The 22,389-nt window shown below is 38.9% G+C and overlaps 1 protein-coding gene across 5 annotated transcripts in view; it reads right to left on the reverse strand.

The window, feature by feature from the left end:
- The window catches only part of SLC38A6 (solute carrier family 38 member 6), a 37,950-nt gene extending 15,644 nt beyond the window's left edge, over positions 1-22,306 (reverse strand). For 3 of the 5 annotated variants that reach the window (XR_005954476.1, XR_005954475.1, XM_041459403.1), the window contains exons 1-7: positions 22,141-22,306; positions 21,524-21,645; positions 20,748-20,821; positions 16,672-16,724; positions 13,720-13,759; positions 4,592-4,670; positions 205-287 (exon numbers count right to left, since the gene is read on the reverse strand). Coding sequence is in view for 3 of the 5 variants with exons in the window: in XM_041459403.1 (XP_041315337.1) it covers positions 205-287; positions 4,592-4,670; positions 13,720-13,759; positions 16,672-16,724; positions 20,748-20,821; positions 21,524-21,645; positions 22,141-22,296 (607 nt within the window). In the remaining 2 variants the exon portion in view is untranslated. Of the gene's footprint in view, positions 1-204; positions 288-4,591; positions 4,671-13,719; positions 13,760-16,671; positions 16,725-20,747; positions 20,822-21,523; positions 21,646-21,770; positions 22,066-22,140 lie in introns of those variants that run through there. The other 2 variants (XM_041459404.1, XM_041459405.1) reach the window with 2 other exon arrangements.
- Between the last annotated feature and the right edge of the window lie 83 nt (positions 22,307-22,389).

Consider the following 22,389-nt stretch of genomic DNA (forward strand, 5'->3'; position numbering starts at 1 on the left):
AGACAAAATACTACTGCAACCCAAGTAATAGGTTAACTAGGCAGGGCTGGAAGGCAGAACACACTACAACAACTTAAGTAATCACCACCACCAGCAGCCCCCTGCCAGTTTAAATAAATAAATAACCCATTAAGGTTTTAAAGTCTTCAACTGTAATTGCTGCTAAAGTAGAATAATATTCGCTTCTCTCCTTTAATTACTCACCAATTTTAGGAAGAAGGGCAAGAGGAAAAACAATGCAGACTGAAGTAAGCAGCAGCAGCAGTCTCCCATCGAGGTACCAAGACCTGTTGGAAAATTCATTTAGGATTGATACAAAGCTCAGGAGTCCTAAAAATAAGTTTAACTTAGAACTGTGCTCTTAGACAAAGCAACCACTAGGACAAGAAAAAATAATTTCCTGTCTCACATGCTATTTACATGAATTTATACTGCTAGTTTCTACACTGATATAAAACAGAGCTCCCAGATTATGAGGGAGGACAGCATCATTCTGTAAGAAACCAGCACTGCAAGCAATGCTCCACAGGCAAGTGTCTGCATGGATCAAGGGTGTGATGTGTGCCAATTAATAATTCTCATCAGGGCAATATGCAAATCCCTGCCTTGATTCACAGCAATGGCCAGAGGGAAGGGTATTTGATACTCTACAGATTTCCAGCAGAAGTACTTACACAGCACAGTGTGTGTCTAAAAGTGGATTACAATGAGCTGCACATTTACACACCTGAAGAAACAGCAACATCAATTCCCACTCACTGCTGAGCTTCCCTTCCTTGCACACATCCATGAAAACGTAAAGGACAGAGGGGATAAAAATTATGCTGATGAAATCTGGTAGAATGTTTATACATGAAACCACACATACTAAAAAAGCATTGCAGAGGCACAAAAGTCCTCAAACATTTAAAATCTATGTGAAGCATCAAAATCCCATCTCTGAAGTGAGGAAAGCACAGATGGGTAAGTTGTTAAGTAACAGAAACATTTTGAGGGTGGCTGCCCTGACTTGGCAATAACCATATCCTGTACTGATAAACATCTTGCACATCAGCCTCCAACTTTACCACCTATAAACACCTTGACTTTTGACCTTCCAGTTTATTTAGTCCAGGATATGGTTAGCACCTAATAAACAGGCAGCACCTCAAATTATCATGAGGGAAGTACCACAACACCTGTGTTAAAGAAGAATTATTATACAGGTATATTAACTACTGCTGTACATCAAGGACAGCCACTTGAGTCACTTGTTTGAAAAGAAGATGTAAGTGAACAGACAAATTTCAAGTTTGAGGGCACGTTCACTGTATCAAACCCAAAGCAATCATTAGCTGACAGTGTCTGTATTAAAAATGAGTCAAAATACATCATTCCTCAAAAATTAGCTCTGTCTGCTACTGCTACAGTGAAGAAGCAACTTTGCCAAAATCAGAGTCTTGTTGTAGCAATTATTCTTCATGCTGTTATTATTTACCATTTTTAAACATTTTCTTTCTTTCCAGTCTGGTGGATACTCAGATTAGGAGGAACAGCATCATGGCAGAGAACATAAGGATCATGCACTATGTGGAGATGTGGGACCTCAGTTTACAACTCCTGATTTCAAACCCACAGCTGCCACTGAGGTTGACAAACTCAGCAGAAGAGACAGAAAATTATTTTGGTTACTTTATGGTAAATGAAGAAACATTTTGGAGGGGGAGGAGAACAGAGAGGAAAACAGCAGTGAGGAAATGAAGGAAAAAAAGTAATTTTGTACACTGCCTCATTCTGGAATACCAATTCTTATACTTAAAAAGACCACAGAAAAGTCCATAGTGGGCTGGTTATTGGAAAATGTCTCCATTTTCTCTTCAAAGTACTGATGTAAAAATACATTTATTTTCCAAAGGCACAATAAATGTTTTGATAGTGCCTTTAAAGTCAATCTGATCTGTAAATTTAATCCTATATGATAAAAGCATTCAAAATATGAAATACAGAATATAAATCCTCGATTCTGCTGAAAAAGCTTTGGCATGCAGATGTTTCTCCTCCCTCCCCCATACTTTAACTAAAAGCAGACATTTATAAATTGCTTTAATTTCATTCCTGAATTCAACAGAACAAGATATTCATATGTTCTAAATTAGGATCTTACTCTCAGTTCATATCAATTATAAAACTCACAAGCAAGACAACTTAATTGCATCAATCACATCCTCTGACAGGGTCATTAAATGTTAACAGAGGGCTCACAAATTACAACTTTTTAACACAATCCTCATTTGAAACTATGTTCATGTCATCAAAACTATGTGGAATTCTTGTTATGCAGACAGAAACATCTCCACTCAATATTAATAAGTGTTCATATTGTATGGGTTTGTTTTTTAAAAAGACATGAGGATGTGTTAGACTGGCTCTGAGCCTTTCAAACACACACACACCTGCTAACCTCTACCTATAAAAATAATTTAATGCACAGAACATTCCTTAAATGGCTTTCCCAAATGTACAGCTCTGGAGGGTTTATGCATATAAAATACTCTCACAGATAGTTTAAATGACATTTTTGATACATCCCAACTACATTTAAGATCAATTCTGCACCAAATGAAAGCGTATCAAATGCTATAATGACTTAACAAACACGGAACAGTTGTGCAATCCCATCTGGAAACAAGTGGTCCAGGTAAAGAAGTTGAATCAAACTATTCAATATTTATGCACCCTTTGGATAAATAAGTTGCTTCTTAAGCTTGGTATTTGATTACCTATTTTTGTTGAACAATTTCCTACAATTTATAAGGTCAGCTAGTAAAAATGTACACTTAACATCTGCAAAAAACACACAGAAACAAAAGATTATGATCTAGTATTCATATGTCAAAATAAATTAAATATAGATGTGGGCACACATATGTGCATGTTCCTGGAATACTGCTTGACCACAGCACTTGAACAATTTGCTTGGACAAATACTAGAGGTGGGAAATTGTGTTAAATAAGCATTGATTGATGCAGGAACTGGATGAGACCAGGCTGCCAATCACCTAAGCACGGGGCTGTGGTTAGGATTCCTATGGGCAATTTCAGCTCTTTCTAAATGCAAAGCTGAACTTCATTCCCATCTCCAACTGTAGCTTTAGCTAAGGAAGAAGCATGGGTGCTGGCAGAGCTGACAGATCACTGAGGATTACAACAGCTCATGTGGTTTGTAATAAACAATTCAACACTGTAACCTGAGTGCTCACATCCAGGAGATCTGAGGTTGGACCTGGACAAAGCTTTTGGGAGCATTATCCCACAGGACCTTAATGAAGAAGTTTTCACAGCGTTTTTTTTAAAACAGAATAAACCTTGGAGCAGCACAGGGTTGAACCTCCAGGTTCTACCTACCAGGAGTCTTCTTAAGCTGTTTGTTTCAAAGTGTATCTTTGCTGGAAGAAAATTCACTTTGCATAAACAGAGCTGATATAAAATTAAAAGTGGTAAGAGATGTTAGATGCTAAATTTGGGGATGAGCTTGAAGGAGAAGGTTACAGCCCATGAAAAGCTGATAACTACCACAGCTGGAAGAGATACATGAGCAGACTAAAAATAACAAATATAAATAAAAAGTAATAGTTTGGGAAAAAAAAGCGAAAACTGACAAAAAAAACCTTACTAAAACTGTGAGGGCCCAGGGGGCAGAAAGACAGAAACCAAGATTACAGCCACAATTAATTTTTCAAACTCATTATAAAAGTTGCAAGTGATAAAATAGAAAATCAACTAAAGTACCTTTTGATAAACTGATTTCCCACTTAAAATTCACCCAAAACATTCAGGAATAATACAAGCACCACACAGCCTTGAGACAATTTCACCACATTTCAATCCAGAACAAGTTTTGAGCTCAAAACATCTGAAAATAGCAATTTGGAAAAACAGCTGTAAGGCACTCCAAGATACACTGTTAGGATTGACAGGAGCATGGAACAACTCAAACAAGATATTTCGATGCTGAAGCTGCAGTGTTTGCCTTCGATTTCTTGTGACAGTTCCAATGGAAATGTGAGGGACACACTCCTTACAAACAACTTTACAGTTCAACTGTGAAAAATAACTTCTTTACTGGGAGCCAAGTTTAGGAATTATAAACCAAGTCTGGAAACCTGGCATTTTTCCCAAGACAAGTCCAATTACTAGAGCAAGACAACAAAATATTTCCATATAAATGCCTGCCATTTTTTGTACTGTGATTCTGAATTATGTGAAGTGATAACATGACAGCAGTGGAAATGTTTCTTCTCCTCTCCCTCCCAGCACCTTCCTGCTTCCCCTTTTAAAATATTACAGGAAGGAGATTCCTGTAGGTGGAGTTTTGCCACTGACTTTAAGGTCGTAGGATGGGAAATCGCCATGAGGAAAGAATCACGCTCTGTGTGTGTGCTGCAAAAGACCTGCACTTGCCAAATACATTTCATATTCCAACAACTCATGTAAGTGACTATTTAAATTCACATGTGAGATCAGAGAAGTGTCAGCACCCATCTCTTTCAGCAGTTCTGGACCCCTTTTTTCTTCAAGACAAACACAGAATGCACCAAGCATTTTTCCTTACCCACTCTCGGCTCCACTCAAAAGCCCCGCAACAGCCCCAGGAAGTTCAGACTTGACAATCAGCAGATAAGATGACATGGCTGCAAACAGAAGCAGGACAGATTTAGCAGAGGAACAGCAGCATCTCAGCCAGCAGGGCTGGACCAGCAGGGCTACGCCTGGAACATCTCAGCTCTGCGTGAGACACCGCGGCACCAGAACCAGAATTTATTTTCTCATACACTTCCTTTAAAAATAGCTGCAAGTACTGCACTGATGTCAGCTAATGCCTCCAAAGAGACTCTTACAATGTGAGTCTTGAAACAAGGAAAACATAATCCAAAGGACTAAAAGGCAAAATAATATAATATATAGGCTTGCACTTCTACCTGGGAATACAGACCTACAGGCTAGAGACAGACTGTAAGGCTGCAGCACTCCTCCTTCCACTTTGTGAGACATTATTCATGATGGGAGTAAATAATGTTTGTTTCTCTCAGTACAATAAGGTTTTTTAAAGACTCAGTTTTCATAGTTGTTCTTGTTCAATTGTACTAAATAAATAAAAGACAGAAATTCAAACACAAGTATAGGACTTGAAAGGGATTTTTTATATACTGCAAGGTTTGGTCCTTAGAGCTAAGAGGATTATCAGTGACAGATCCCTGCTTCTCATGACAAATCCATCACCAGCAAGACCCCACAATAATATCAAGTGCAGAACTGTACAGGAACTGTGAAGCAGAAGAGAAACTATTAGCTACTCTTACAGGATTATTGACTTGAAATTAAGTGTTTTTAATTCTATTCAGCAGAAAGCAATCCAAAAGCTCCTTCACAGCGCCACTTTTCTCCTTCACTAAATACTGTGATCAAAGGAAGGAATGAGAGGGTTTTTAAACCCCAATTTATACTAGTCTGATCCCTTCACATACTCTTCATGCTGCTTTTTTATGTAACCAGCAGAGAATTACTCAAAAAATCAAGCTTTACAAACAGCTTCAACAAGCATCAAAGCCTAGGTGAAACTAATTTCCATCCTGCACCAGCAAGTAATTTTAGTATTGTGTCAGTAAAAGCTTAGTTACATTCAATCCCTGACAAAAACTCATCTGTTGTACTCAAATTTAACTGTTCTGTATTTAGTAATTCTTTATAATTTTATCACAGTGTATTTATTCATGCTTTAAAATTACAACATTACATTTTTAAAAGGCAAACCAGCAAACTTTCATAAGCTGATGTTTGAATAAGTTTGTGTGGGATTTTTTATGTAAGAAATTTTTTGAATCTTAAAAGAAAAGCTATGTGGACTCAGACACTGCTGTATTACAGAAGTTACTGTTAAATTTTGAAGAAAGGGTAAGGTGATCCCAATAAAGAAAGAGAATTCTATTAACACAAAGTGAAATCTACCTACCACAAGGTTAAATTAAAACCATTTGGTAAGTCACTAAATAATAATATTCACTTCGTAATTAAAAGCTCTGTTTTTTCCCAATATTTATGTATATTTAGTGACATGTAGCTGTTGATTGTGTGTGCTGAGGTATTTATCTGCTGTCCTGATTTATTCTCCTAGAACAGAATTTAGGTTCAACCAGAGAGAATTACAGCATGCATATTTCTAAGTCACTAGAATTTCTAAGTAAATTAACCCAGTTTTTCATGCTAAGTTGCAGGCAGCTGCATATTTCATTCTTATTTTTTAAAAAACTAAGTGGGGGAGGAGTGAAAGGAAAATTCCTCTAAACTGCAATTCAACCTTATTTAACCATTAGCCTTCTCTCCTGCATGATACAATACTTGATGCACAAGCAAGTCAGAATTTTCATATATTTATGTCCTTCAGAAAGATTTCAAGACTAGTTCTTTTGCAGTCTCCACCGCAGAAACCTTCAAATTAATTTCCAGATCAGATTTCCTGCAATATGCAATCTGTCACTCTGCCCTTGCATTCCTATTAGCCTCTGGCTAATCACTTGATCACTTATCCTTTGTTGCTCACTCTTTGTTTTTGAGAGGAGTCCTATTTCACTGAATTCCACTCCTAAGGAGGGAGCCAGTGCTGCACCAAGGAAATTGTGCATGCTGAACATTTGTGTGCATCTTTCCTCCTTTCTCTGGGCATATGGGAAACAATCTCACATAGTAGGATTTTTTATATTCTCTTGTTTGTACAACAAGATGAATAATGAATATTATATAATTTTATTTATATCCCGATGTTGGAACCCTAAGTAAAAAATTATTTAAGCATCAGGATGTTGGGTTTTGCTTAAACAAGACCTGAATCTTGTGCATGAATCTGAGCAGGATGCCCATACTTAGTACAGTTAAAAAAACCAAATTCTGCTTTTAGTTCATTTAAAACACAGTTTTAATTCTCCTTAGGAGAAACAACTCCTTGTAGCTTTATCTGGCATGAAGACACAAACCACTGTGTAACTCTGCAACACACTACAAAGTGAGCAAACATGGCTGGTTTGTTTTTTCTAAAGATGAAACTAAAACAAAAAACAAAAACTAAAACAATGTGACACTCTTTTTCTACTTGAGGAATTGAGAGCATAGAATGAGACAGACAAAAAGTCATGTATCCTTTGCCCCAAATAACAACCTGTACCTCACTTCCCTCACTCAGGTTGTGTTGTAGAAATGAAACCTCAGTTACCCTTGGCAGGCTTGATGTGCCACGGAAGGAAGAGATTCCACAGCCCCAGACTGAGCTGTGACACAAGAGAACACAACAAGAAGCACAACATCCTTGTGCTCTGCTTTACCCTGAAATACTGACATGAACACCCATTCCAGCACTGAGGGACACAGCTCTCCTGCAGAACAAACCCTGTGCAGTGGTCTGCTCTGAGGCTGCAGCAGCAGGGGGATGCCACAAGGGCTGAACTAGAACTAAGTGAGCAACCTTCACATGGTCACTTGCTAATTTTCAGGTTCTGAATTTGCATGTATTATGTTAGTTGGAGGTAATTTTCAGTATGCACCAAGAGCTGCTTGAGGGAGAACAGTTCTGAAATTCTCAACAGGCCTTGACACACCAGAACTCAGCAGAAATCATAATTATGTTATTAGTTTATTATTCTGTACAGTTACACTGTGTTGAAAGCAGTAAGAAATATTGCTCTTAAAATACCTATCACTTTGCCATGATCTGAAAACTTGGTATTAGCTTTGACAGAAAAACCAAAAAGTTTATTAAAATATAAAAGAGTAATTGCTTTACACTTCCATTACTACAGCTTGCAGTGCCAGCATGAGCTGTGACTCTATAAATACACACAGCATGCATAAATTATTCAGAATGTCTGTGCCGTGCTACCAATATTGTTTAACACTGACCATATGTGCACCTATCCGAAAAAACAGTTGCTAGAGAAAAGGTTGTTTTTTAAATAGTCCTCAAAATACCTCTTCTGAGGTAGCCCAAACTTAAAATATGTGGGTGGCTGTTTGGTTAAAAGAAAAAAGTGTAACTTTTTCTTACTATCCTGCCCAAAAAGAGAACAAGTACTAAAGTCCACAGCAAGGATGTCAGAGAATGCAAAATAAACTTAAAAGTAAACATAGAATTTATGGTGATAAATCCCTTTAAATCATTTCATTGAAGGGACTGACTCCTCTAGTTAGCTTCTCCTCATCTGCCATTGTAGATGATGGTATTGGAGCCCTGTAAGGATGGCTGGCATTTTTAAGCACTGTGCAAAGATGGAAACAAGCTCCCCTCCAACTTCCCCCAGGAGAAGAGAGGGAGTAACTGGTTTTAATAGGTCCTCTTAGTGGAAGCTTAAAAAAGAGTGTTGGGATAATTTATCTGGTTTTAAATACAGATGTAGAATGGAGTGTGTGACAGAAGATGCAATCCTTGTGAATATGGAGAAATTCCAAAAACTGAAACAGGTTAATTTCTTTGCTTGTCCTTCTATTATGGAAACTCATCCTAATGAATTTCTGTTCCCCTGCTTCCTTTTTCTTCTATCTTTAGCTTTTACCTGAATTAGTCTGGAATTTACCTATGGTAAGCTTAAAAAACAAACAAAAAATTATTATTATTGCACATGGAACACACAGGCAGCAGACTTATTTTGGTAAAATTTCATTAGTCCTAATTGTACATTTATGCTAAAAAAAATAGAAAAGTTTCCTACATAGCTCATCACATATTCCATTCTGTAGTACAGCTGCAGGTTGGTGTCTCTGTAATTTACTTTTTTTTCTATTATTTAAAGAACAATAAAGAACAATATCAAACTTTCCATTCACGGCAATAGGAAAACACAGGAGCATGGGTCATCAATTGTTAAATTAGTACAGGAGCTGACAAACCTGCCCTTAATTAAGGCAGCTCTGCACTGGAAATCCTCACTTTGAATCAGTCAGGATAATTAGGCTTTCAGGTCAAAAGTAAACCGTGCTGTGAAAACAAACATTTGAGTTTGTTTGAAAACAGAATTAGATTTCCCATACTTAAAGGAAGCTCAGTAATTTCTTAAGGTATTAACGATGCAGGTCTCAGCATGAAAAAAGCTGTATTTTATTTTATTCCTCCATGATTTGCACCATTCATTCATTTTCAAACTTTCTGGAGTATTGTTATCACTGATTACAAAAAGGTTATTCCCATCCACCCCCTCAGTCTGAAAAAATATTTGCTTTATTTAAAATGTTGCAAACATGTTTAGAACTAAACTGCAGAATGGATCAACTTGATGGGGGGAGGAAAAAAAAAACACAAAAGAAAATAATTTGCAATTTAAAAATGCCCACTTAGCTTGATAAAAAGAGGGGTTTATTAGTCTCTGCACAGTGCCTCTAAGCAGGCACTCACAGAAAGCATGCACACACACACACAGATATATATGTACATGGGGGGAACTAAATGAAATATTTCACTGTTTACCCCAGAAAAACAAAGGGGAGGGGATGTGGAAGGCAGCAGGAGAAGCTCCCGAGGTGCCGGGCTGCCGGCAGCTCTCCCGGGAAGGCAGCCCAGGCCAGCAGAGGGTGGTGCTGCTTTTTTGAAATATCTGCTTTGCACAGCGGCTACGCCTCTCCATTGATTCCGGGAAGCTTGAAAAATACCAACCACGCGACTGTAAATACTTATTTGGGGTGTCTTACACTCCCAGAAGGGTCTCTGTGTATTGTCTGTCACCTTGACTGTATTAACAGGCCATAAAATTGACAGAGCAGCATCACCCATTGGAAGGAATCCTGTCACTCCCAGTCACTGCCTGCAGCATTCAGGCAGTGCTGGGGATAAAAATTGCTCCAGGGTCACAGAACGAGCTTTTTTTCCCCATCACTGATTCCTACACAGAGGAAAAATGTGTAACTTTGAGGACACCTTATCTCCACAATATGGAAGCAAAGAGCAAAAAAAGCACCAGTTATAGAAATTACATGGAATTAAACTGTATATAAGAAAACAATTCTTTGTAAAAGTAAGATAGCTGTCTGGAAAGTTTTAGTTCCAAAGAATGACTGCAATGGCAACCTGGGGACAAGCCAAGGCAGGTTATCTGAAGAAAATGAAAAAAAAAAAAAAAAGTATTGCAAAAATCCTCACAGAGACCTCCTAAGCTATGTGGTGGTACCGCAGCAGGTTGTACTGCACCACTTCATCCCACTGTTAATAAATTTAAATGATTAAACTCTTGTTCTCAGCAGTCTGGACTGATGTTTGTGTGCATCACAGCCACCAGGCCCTCTGGGCCCAGCCCTATCTCTGCAGCAGTGACCTTCAGCTGATGGCAGCCCCAGCCTGGGAAGCACGCTGCAAAACTGCACATGCTTCCTGCTAACCTCAGTGCTGGCACTGGTTAGTGCTGGCAACGGGCTGAGAGCTGCTCTTGTGCAATGCTTTATTGTGTTTGTCTCCATTTTAACACCAGCCTTGCTAAAAATCAGCCCTTCTCTATTACACATGCTTTAGGAGCGCTAAAGATTTTCTCTTGGGTACGTGACTGTGGACTGTCCTCCTTTTCAGTCACAGAAAGGACAGTTCTAGAAGGAGAAATTGCTGTCCTCCTTCCTCCCCTGCTTCAGAAAGCACCTAGGAATCTCCCAAAACTTCCTTGGTGGGGAGAGGGAAGGGCTGTGTGTGATTCCCAGCCACAGCTCTGGCCCACCGTGCCTCATCCATCACTTCCTAGAAGCACAGCACTATTAAACAATAGCAGGGAACCCATCCAACTCCAGCTGCTCCTGGGAAGGATGACATGAAGAGCCAGCAGAGCTATGGAACTCAGCATTTCCAGCAGCAGCCTCCCTCTCTCCTTGTGTGCCTCCAGGCCTGCAGTTCCTCAAGGGCTCTCCCCATTCTCTGAGGGCACCTGACACCATCTGGGACCCCTCAAGATCCTCTTCTTCACAGCAGGTGAGAAATGGACATAGGGAAGATCACTCCAGAGGAAGATATGTGTGACAAGAAAGGGTTGGGAGGAGCAGGTGAACAAACCTGAGCAGCCTGGGAAGTGCAATTTGACAGTTCCCTTTTTCATGTGCTCTCTGCACCCACACACCAAGCAGCCTTGTCAGGATCAAGGCAGTTCACGTGATTGTTTACATTAAAGGGCTGCTGGATTGGGTCAAAAAAACTGAGAAATGGAATGTAAAAATTAGTAGTACTGGCCATCCCATTCAATCCTTTGTCTTCTCTCATTAACAAATACCTACATTACAAGAACACACTCATTATAAAGAAAGCAAGGCAAATGTTCTCCAAGTATATTCACTCTAAGCTCATATTCTATAGTTTGGGTATTAAAATTATTCTAATTTTAGATTTGGATATTGAAAAGTCAACTCAGTATTCTGGTGCATCCTTAGTTAATCTTGGTACTTTAATGGATTTTGGTATTTGTGTTACATGGATTAACTAAATGCCTTCAAAGGGACAATTAAAAATCTGCAGGAAAAGTTGAATATTCATGTAAGAGATGCATGCTAAAATTCCAAACAATGTACTTGAAAACTGAACCTTAATTTGACCAATCAGTGCTTTCCTGCAGCTGTACAAAAATGTTTATTTTTTTCCCTTAGGTATCCTGGTAATAGAAAAAATCAATTCCCCTGTCTACACAAATCCCTGAGTGTATGCAATCAGAATGTAAAATTCCAATTTGCACATTAAGCTTTCTTTTTAAAAAACACAAAGATGACAAATTAGAAAGCATAACTATTAAAATTATTACTAAAATGCTCTCTCCACCACAAATTAATGTAAATCACTTCTGCATTTAGGCTATTTTTAGAAGGGATCAGAGCAAACTTGAAAAAAAGCCCAGACTAGATGCAGATAGTGACAATAACCCTGGTAAAGTTGCTTAATCACAAGCCATCTTTCATTATCTCACGCTCTCTAATCACTTCTGAAATAAGATACCGTATGATGCAACGCATCCAGGTCTGATGATGTTAGAGGTAACACAAAACAATTTTATTTTTAGCCTTCCTCTGAAATCAAAGATGTTGACAGAGTCTGGATGTCTGCCCAACAGGCACCGTGCTCCTGGTTCCTTCAGCCAGACACAAAAACAGAGAGGGGAACACAGCAAACCAGGCAGAGCCCAGGTTTTACACTTAATCCCAGCATGGATCCCACTCAGGAAAAAACTACACTCCACACTTCTCCCATGTAAAATCTGCAGAAGGACCAGAAAGACAAGAAAAATTCTTTTCTTTCCATGCAGTTCTTTAAGAGCCAAAGCTGTGTGAGAAGTAAAGAGAACTCTTCATATCTTGTTTTTTTAGGAGCTGTCAGCCTGCAGCACAGTCACCTTCAGAGCTGGTCCTGCCATGGGGGACTTGGACTGCAGCATCCAGCATGCACTGGTTTGGGGCTCTAGAGCTACTGAGCTGAATTTTATTAAGAATGGCACAGAGGAAGTTATGAACTATGATGAGGAAGAAATGAGAGTCGTATTTCCTCTGACAACAAAATCTTGTACACGATCCCAGAATCTCCAGAACCTGCTCTGTGTGCCTCTCCTTCTCTTGTACTGTTTATTTAGAGTTCCACTCAAACGGAAAAGGAAATGAAAAGATTTGTTCACTGCTACAGAACATCCTCTAAAACCTGTATGAATAAATAGTCCTTAATCTTGGAATTGCTATGGTCACTCCTGCCTAAAATTAATGCTTGGATTTTTATAGCCATTTCATTTGGGCAGCTTTTATTATATTGGAACTTTTAGTACAAGAAAATATTCCAAGTTTATCATGAAAGCACAGTTACTTTGTCTAGTTCTAGGTGCTTAGACAGTGACAAAAACCAGCAATCACTGAATTACCTGGACTTGACAGGAAATCTTAAAGGAAAGAAGAACAGCACTGGAATGCTGTTTCCTTCTGTTGATGTATGTGAACATGGGTATCCCATGGTGGTAGGGAACAGAGGAGGGAGATTTCAGATAATTCCTTCATTTAAAAGAAAGCATCCAAAACATTTACAACAAAAGAAAAATTAGAATTGTTCAAGGAGACTTCAAACTGTTCTACTTTCAGACAATTTCTAAATACTTAGTGACTGTGAAGTATGTGAGCATACCTGTGTAAGTACAAAAACAGGGAGTGTTATTTTATTATGCCATGTACCGAGGAAAACAAAATAACTAACAGTGGAAGTGGACAACCCACATGATGTAAGTCAGGAAAATAAACTCCCCCAAAAATACAAGTTATTGAGCTAAAAAAAGAAAACTCCCATTAATGCAAAACATATGAAATATCATAGCTAAGTAAACATTCACTTGCTGCACAAATCACTAAAATGCACAAGCAGGTTCCAACAGCAAAACCCAAAACACATGATCTGATAAAATGCAGCTACCAGATACAAATGTAGAGAGCAGCAGAGAGGAGATGCTGCTTCTTGAGCTCCTTTCAATGAGCAGTGCAGCTCTAAGGGATGTGCTCCACATCCTGGGATGCAGCAACAGGCAGAGAAACAACCCCCAAAATTCCTGCATCTATCCCACAACTACAGCCCTTCTGCTCAGCACCATCACAAGAGCCCTTCCCTTTTCTGTCCTTTTAATCAGTTTCTTAAAAACACTTTAATTATTGCCTTTGGTGCTCGTGGAGCTTTGAAGCCTGTCACAGATTTAATATTGAGCATATGAAGTCTCTTACCTCCAATATTCTGGATAATTATTGTAGTTGCAACAAGGACCTATAAAAAAATTGATTTCTTTAGAAAGGGTAAGAAGGATAACTAAAATCATATGTCTACAGCAGGCATAAACCACATGTGTATTATCTTAAACACACCAGATGGAGCAGTGATAAGAGGTCCTGAAAGGAAGGGAATCTTCTCCTTAGTGAGCAGTTTAACACATGGAAACCAGCACAATCTAAAATGAACATGGAAACAAAAATTCTTCCTGAAAATATCACATTTTTATCCTGAGACAAAGCAAGAGTAATTATACAGTGAAGCCTGCTGTGCATAAAAGAAGGTTTTTAAATCACTGAAAACATAAGTGCATTCTAACTGGTATCAGGTGAATAAAAATGAAAATTATCATTTGTCTCTGAGAAGACAGACAGCAGAGATTTGTACAAGCTCGAGTGCACTTCCTCACTCCTGAATGTTTTTGACTGTCAGGAATGTCCTTGCTTTTTAAACTTGTAAACCAGATAGACTTTTCCTTCGCACTTGTGATTATTCATACTGGACTGATATGGAAGCAAAAATTATTACAGGCTATTGAAAAATTTGTCTGAATCAAAAAAATATTAATTTTCAACTGAAAAAAAAATCCTAAGAGTGGCTATAATGTTTTTCCAATGTTTTCTTTTGAGTTTAGCTCTAAAATACCATGATCATGAGCTCTAAAAAGTTTTTCCAATGTTTTCTTTTGAGTTTAGCTCTAAAATACCATGATCATGAGCTTCAGTCTTCTTTCTGCACACTGCTCTTCTTGATATAGGACATTTCCTAAATGAGCACTGCCATTAAGTCAACTCGGAAAAAATTAAGCTACAGTAATGAGAAGAAATACAAATTTGGATTTTTGAAAAAAAAATTTCACATTTTAAATCAATTACAAGTCAGTTCGAAACTCACCAAGGAAAGGAAGAAAAAAAAATATGTTATCTTGGAATTTGCCATAGATGGAAACAAATAGTTCACACCTTTGGAAAGGAAGAATCAGCAATCTTCCAACAGCAGAATATTTCCATTCTTACAAATCCCAGAAAAATACACTTGAAAGGAAATCACCACGATGAGTAATTGCTCTACTTCAAGAGTAGTTAACCAGTAGTTTACTCAAGCTAAGCTGCCAGTTAAAGCCAGGTCCTACACTGGCCTGGCAGTATCATCCCCTATGTGTGATGCAGAACTAAGCAATGCTGCAGAGAAAAAAAGCAAAAAAAAAAGTCATCTGTGCCTGACTGAAGTGAGAACTATTCAGGGACAGATGAGAATTCAGAATGGCTGTGGTGAAGTAGAAAAGCCTAAAAATTAACAAGATCAGTAAAAGGCATTCAGGAAACAGACCTCAAATACAGGACTTAAAGAGTTACTGGATTGCAAAGAGAAAACAGTCTGAGAAAACACACTGAGAAGCAGCAAAGCCTGTCTTGCAGGCAAGTTTTAAGAAAAGTGTATAAATATCAAAGATGCTTCAGCAACAAATACAACTGTTCCAGAAAACATCAGTTCACCAGGAAAGCCCGGTGAACTTTGATTATTTCATCAAAAGGACAGCTTCCCAGCACAGAAATATTCCAGTGCTCTCCATGCACACTGAAAATAAAAGGCCAGATAATTTTCAGCACAGATTACTTAAACTGCAAATAACGAAACAGTATATTAAGAAGAATTAAAAAAAAAAAAATACACACATTGACTATGATGTGAAGCTGTGAAATCTCCTTCACTTAAACTTTTATTTAACAGATTAGACAAGCATCTGCCAAGAATGGTTTATGTATGTTCAGCCCTGCTTCAGGGCAAAGGCAGAGGAAGTCACATTTTAGTTCCTACTTAAGCTCTACATTTCTATGACTTTTTCAAGTAATGGCTCATGGCTGATGTGTACAGAACAGCTCCTGTAAAAATAACTACGTCTTATTCCTTGCTGTTATCAAGATTTACTATCTCTTGAGGTTGATCACTTGTTAATTTGATCAATAAATACTGATCCACAGACTACACTCATCTGCTTATTAATGCTAATGGAAGCCTTACAAACACCTGATAGCTCAGGTTTAATTCTCACCGACATTTAGATAAAAGAAAGCAGTCTCTAACCTGTTAAGGCTAACTAATTTTAAAACGTTTGCACTGTTACAGTAAAACATTAAAATCACACTCATGTGTGGTAAAAAACCTGTTTTCAGTAAGGTTTAACTGAACACAGAGCACAGAATTCACAACATTAAATGTGCAGTATTCACAGGCAGTAACATCACTATTAGGAGAGATTCAGACCACACTACCAAAAAAATAACAGCTAACATTTTGGTTACTCTTGTATCAGAAATGGTTGTGTCTGATGGTGGTTTTGTTCGGTTACTTTGGTCTTTTGAGGTTTTTTTTTTTTATAATCATGAGATAAAACAAGTAAGAAACATTCATGTGAAGAGCTTATTAAACAAAAGGAAACAAATAACATGCATCCTATGTACTCTTAGCTGTTCCTTTTTGGAAATGGCATGAAAAGCCATTCCTTATCTTCGATCCCTATGGAATGCTGAAACACCAACAGCAAATCCATCACCTACTGTCTCTTAACAGTTTTAAAACAGAAGCAGGACTGTACTAAATCTGAACCTTGAGCCAACCTGACAACAATGCCAGTGAGCAGATTTGTACAGACAACTAAAAGTGAACGCTGACAGGAAAAGAGCACAAAATCTTGCATTTAAGGAGTGTAAATTTAACTGAAGTTGGGTTTCCACAGAGCAGACACACAAACTGAAACCAAGTGAAAAGCTTCAGGCTGCAATGGATTTTTCAGCATACTATGCTGTTAGTAATATACTATTAATTTCATTTATATTTATTATGCAAAGAACATTTGCATATCAGAAGCATGAGACCTAGAAGAAAAACAGGTAAAAATGAATACTCACCCTTCCAGTTGATCCAAATGCAAAAAGGCCAAGGTCTTCATAAGAAGTGACAGCTGTTGGTAAGGGAAAAAAAGAAAAGAGCTAAAATAGCTCTAACTTGAAAAGCCTGAAAGCTCTCTTTTTGACCCTTTTTTCCCCTTTTTAAATTAATAAAATTCAGAATTAAAATAGTATTTCATAGCAATTTTTTACTTACAAAATAGCTTTTACATTCATCTGTACTCCTGCTACAAAACACAGCTCTATGCTCAAACATTCAGAGACACTTCAGAAACTCAATTTAGTACTTGCAATTGCAATATTTAAAATATAATACTGGTCCATTAATGGCAAATTGCCTTCTCACAAAGATTTTCTTTGTGGGTGAAGGATTATGTCATTAGCATTAGCAATTAGATATAAGCTATTTCTGTATTTTATTTCTTAAAACAGCAGGTTTTTTTAAAATTAGAATGACAAGAGAAGATACATTTTCATCTTTCTACAAATATAAACATTACCACCTTTCCAGCTTTTAAGAACTAGAGGCCTTTTCTATTTTCAACAGAGCTGAAGGTAAACACCTTCTTTGGTTGAAACCTATTATTAAAAAAAACCCAAAAGAAAACCCAAAGCAAAACAAAAATCCTGCCCTTACCTGCACCCCACTTACATAATTACATGAAAACAGCCTGTGGTTTCCTGTATAACTTTGCTGGGTTTTAGCTGAAGCTCATTTCTATTATTGCTGGCAACTCAAAACAATCCCTTCTCAGAGAGAAGGAACTCATATTAAAGCCTCTCATTGTTATCTGTATTTTGTTATTAGAAACTCGAGCAGTATCAAAAAGATGAAAGTTTTCTGAGAAACACCATTCATTTCTTGGGATATAACAGAACACCTGTGAATGGCTCAGAGGTAAAATTCATCTCAGACCCACATCACTGTGTTGTCAGGACACCTGGTTTCTCTTCCCTGGCTCTGTTTGGTACAACACTGCTCCTGTCACATCTTAATTGAGGGCTCAGCTGTGCAAGCCGAGCTTTTCACACCTGAGTGAAGCCCCATCCTCTGAGTAAATGACACAAGGCTTGGGAGACACAGGCACCTCACGGAGATCAGATGGCAGCACTGGAGCCTCAGACGTGCCCAAGCTTAGGTGGTTTTATTTCAATGGAGTTCTGCACACAATCAGATCAGTGCCCCAGAGGGCAACAGAACAGAACAAAAACAAACAGAAACCAAACCCAACAGAACTTTGTGAATTTTCTCCTATGATTTTCTCAAGGGCAGTGTTTTCCATTCTGCTCTACTACAGACACTGGCACACTATGACAATAGAGATGAAATTACAAAATTAAATGGACCAGAGTCAGTGCTCAGCACAAACCTGCACGATATCTAACAAACATAATTAAACAAAAAATATGTCTTACTAGATTTTACCCTGTGTTTTTCCTAATTTCCATTTATAAAGCAGCTGATCACAAGGGAAAAAAAGCATTTTAGGTAGCCATATTCATTGCCATTAAAAAAAATCAGAAAAATGTAAACATATTTAAGAGCCAGTTATTTTTCCCACATGGTAATAAACATACAGCACACATGCATGAGGAGTTACGAGCAAAGAGAACAAAATTTTCCACACAATTCCAAAAGAGCAATATGAAACCTTAGAGTATTTTCTGTAATAACTGTTTGTGTAATCAGTTTAGTCCTGTGAACACTGGGAAACCATATTACTTGATCACATTACTTCTGTAATTTCAAGAATATATGGAACAAAATATTTAGTGCAATTTATATAAAGATAAGTAAGTTCTGCCTGATTAGCTTATTTTTTATCATGTTATTAACACTCAATTATCCCTTTAAATGTGAAGGGGCAAGTATAGTACCAGCAATATTTGTGACTGACTCCTAAAATGAAAAGGAAAAAAAACAGCCACAAAACTTCAAAGTTCATCCCACTTAAATTCCCAATTCCTCTGCTGTACAGAGTAATCTTAGCCTTTATCAGCCCAAAACAACACAGGTCATACTGAATTAACACCAGGACAAACACTGACTGAACTAATCTCAACTCGACACTTGGCAATATTTTTTTTGCTAAGCCTTTTGGTCTACACAAATCACTTGATTTTGTCAAAGTCCAGAACAACATAAATGAGTAACTGAAGACGCTTCTTTATTTTTGAACTGCAACTAAACTGCCTGTGCTTAATAAATCCTGGCCTCTGTTTGAAATGGAACTAGTGTTAGTGCTTTCTTTTCAGAAGGTGTTTTATAGGTCACCTCTTTCCTAAATAATAGTTTACAAACACTTTCAATGGTTTCTCTTCATCACCTTTTAGTTTTTTCTAGCTTGTTTTTAATATAAAAATACCAAAATTTCTTTCCAATTTTTTCCCATGGATTAAATTAAAACAGATTTTTTAAAGAAAAAGTTTAATTAAGTACTTTGAAATCAAACATGTACAGAGACTTTACTTTGTCAAGGTATAAAGGTTGTATTTCCCACTTTTTAAAGACAATACTCCAAGGAAAAAACTGGAATGCTATCTAACATTTAATTACTTCAATAGCTGACAGGAATTACAGGAAATATAATCTCAAATCTTATTTTAAAAAATCAAAACACAAAAGGTCATAAATCCAACAAACTTATCTAGACATATTTCTGATGCAAGTCCTACCTGCCAGCATTAGGTGATAACTAATTATTAGTTTCAGACTAGAGGAATTCTTCATCCTGACACTTCAGCTGCATGCATTTCAAAAATGCTTTCCTGAGGTGGACTCTTGCCTTTGGACAAGAACTGAGGAATTAAACCCTTCTTGCATATCAGGCCTCTGAGTTCAGAACATCCAAACTCTTCTCACTTCAATAAACTTAAATCCTTAGTTCTCCCCCTCATCATAATTCTTTTGCAAGAATCTCTTTAATTATTTTTTTTACTAGACAACAGCTTAATGCCACTTAATGCCCATAAAATACAGAACTTTTCACCTGAAGTAAGAGGTTAAAAAGGCCACTCAAATTACCTGAAGTCCCCCCTTTTTTGCTTCTCATGTACCTCTCTAGCTTCATTTTTCAAGTCCTGATTCCTTTCTAATAAGCAGCATTCCAAAAGGAGAAAAAAATTACCAAAGACTTAATCCCAAATAACCAAGCAGCCAGCAATACCAACCATAAAAGTAACCCTACCTCTGAGGGGGTGTTTTTTAAGAATGTATGAAGAAGATCACTCAACAGGTGGGGACAGGAGCAGCAGATCTAAGAAGAATCAGGAAGCAATCATCTGAGAGACCAAAGGCAGCTAAAGAAAACAAAGGAAAGAGGCAGAAGCTTTCTCCCACCACCTTTGAAAAGAGAGGAAATCAGATGAGAGGGAAACAATAAGCAGGGAGACTTCCTGCTGTAACATGATCTTTGTGTGGGAGAAGTCAAGGAAGGACTCAGTTGTCTCAGTAGCAATTAAAAGAAGCAGGAATTACAACAGGAGCAGATTTGACTGCAGGTATTAGAATGGGCTGTTTGAACTGTCTCAAAGCAGTGCACTTTCCAAGGGCTGCAACAGGACTTCTCATTCAGCATCAAAAATGCTCTGTAAGCTGCATCTCTAAAGCACCACGAGAATAATGATAATCCAATATGACTGAAAAACCTCAAAGGTGTCCATTGCAAACCACGGACAAAAACATATGTACTACTCCTAGGAGAATGAAAGGCTGCTATTTTATTGCTCTTAATCATTCACTGGAAGCAAAAGCACACACTGAAATAGTGAGGTTCAGCCAGCACAAAATAATTTTGCTGCAGAGATACAGGACCTCTCTGGAAAGATAAGAGAGGCATTTGGAAAAAAAATAATTTAAAAAAGCAGAAACCAGTCAGTTTGGCATTGGTTTTGCATAAAAAGACTCAAAATCCTGTTTTTAAATGGCAGATATTAACTGTTAAAAACATGAATTATTTAAAGGTCAGTCAGTCAGACACCACTGTTAACTACAATCCTTATACTGGGTCACGTCTCTGTGATAAAACTGAGGAAATATTTCAGAGCTCACTGTTAGATAAATCCTTTTCACTTACCAGTCTGAGTGCACATACTGAGCAGAAGAAACACAGAGTAAGAAGCAAGGCTGGCAACAATCAGCAGCAAGACACTAAAAACCACAAAATATTCACAATTAAGCACTTTTACAGTACAATGCACTTTCCAGCTTTAAGAATGCTACTCTTGCAAGAACTAGGCTACAAGATTTCCTCATTTTATGGCTTTTATCTGCTGACTGTGGTTCACGTGGTCTCTCATCTTCCCAGTACTTGTCAAGTTGCCCTGATGTGTGGATTACAGAATGGCCATAACCATGGGAGTTTGTGTGTTCACATATACACAAACACATCCCCCAGTGAAGAGAAGCCAATGCTTAGGAAATGGTCAAAGTGACAATTCCAGTGACTTTGGCCCCATTACCCACAGGTCAGCACCTGCAACAAGCAGAAGTGCAAACAAAAGCATGAGTTGATTCCCAGTTTTCAGCCACATATCCACCCTATTCCACAAGGCCCATTGCTGGAGCTAAAGGAGATCACAGTTCTGAAAGGAAAATATCAATCTCTCAGGGGTAATGGCCAAGAAATTGCCACCCTGTGGCAATTTAATGCAACATCTGGGTAGGACTTCTATTAGGTCAGACCTCAATGATTAAATCACAAAGGGGAAGATCTTAATCAACAATTCTGAAAGGCACAAGCTATTTATTTCTTCCTCAGATTTGCACAGGAGTCTCAGTAATCAAGTTTTGTTCAATTTAAACCTACAAGGGGAGTTTAAAAACGAGTATATGTAGAAACTGAAAACTTACCTAAACCCCAAGATTCCTGTGTTGGCCATGGCATAGGATAAGCCAAGTATCCCACTGCCCATGATTGCATTCATTAAGTTAAACACTGAGAAAGCAAAGGAAGAACCATGACTTGAAGAACTCTGTGAATAGGACAGAAAGAAAAAAAAAAGTACAATTAGCCAAACAGGTCTTTTGATCTTTCCTAAAATTAAATTCAAGGGAGGGGACAACAGTCAACTTCTCCTTCTTTAATCGGAAATCTCACTTCTCATTCTAAAACGACTCAAATCCTTGTGCACACACAAGGAAGGATTTGCGTGCCGCCCCGCGCGCATCTCCAGACGCCCACAGCCGCGGAGCACAGCGGGATTCCCGGCTGGGAGCAGCCTCTCCCTGCGGGCTCCAGCAGTGCCCACGGCAGCGCTTCCAGCGCTCCGCACGCAGGGAACCGAAGGGATCAGGAGCAGCCACGGGGCTCCTTCCCCCGCTCCAGGTGTTATCCCCTCCCCGGTGCTGTCAGCGCGGAGCCGCCCGGCACGGCCGCGTCCCGCCCGCCCTGCGAGCCCGCGCTCCCCGAGCTTCCCTCAGCACCCAGCGCAGCCCCCTCAGGGCGCTCCCTGCCCGCCGCCCCTCACACGCACGCTGCCCGGCGGCGGCGGCAGCAGCGGGGCGGTCTCCCGGTCCTCCTCCTCCTCCTCGTCCTCCTCCCGCCGCTCGCGGGCCGACAGGTACCAGCCGCGGGCGGGCAGGGGCCGGACCCGCCCGGACCCCCAAGGCGGCGCCGCCGCCATCGCCCCCCGCTCCCGCCGAGCGCCTCCGAAGGGCGGGCCGGGGGCGGGGCCAACGGCGGGCGTAGTCGTAGCATGGGCGTGGCCACACGCGAG

This window comes from Pyrgilauda ruficollis, unplaced genomic scaffold (genome assembly GCF_017590135.1).
Source record: "Pyrgilauda ruficollis isolate IOZ18807 unplaced genomic scaffold, ASM1759013v1 scaffold135, whole genome shotgun sequence".
In the NCBI taxonomy this organism is placed as follows: domain Eukaryota; kingdom Metazoa; phylum Chordata; class Aves; order Passeriformes; family Passeridae; genus Pyrgilauda; species Pyrgilauda ruficollis.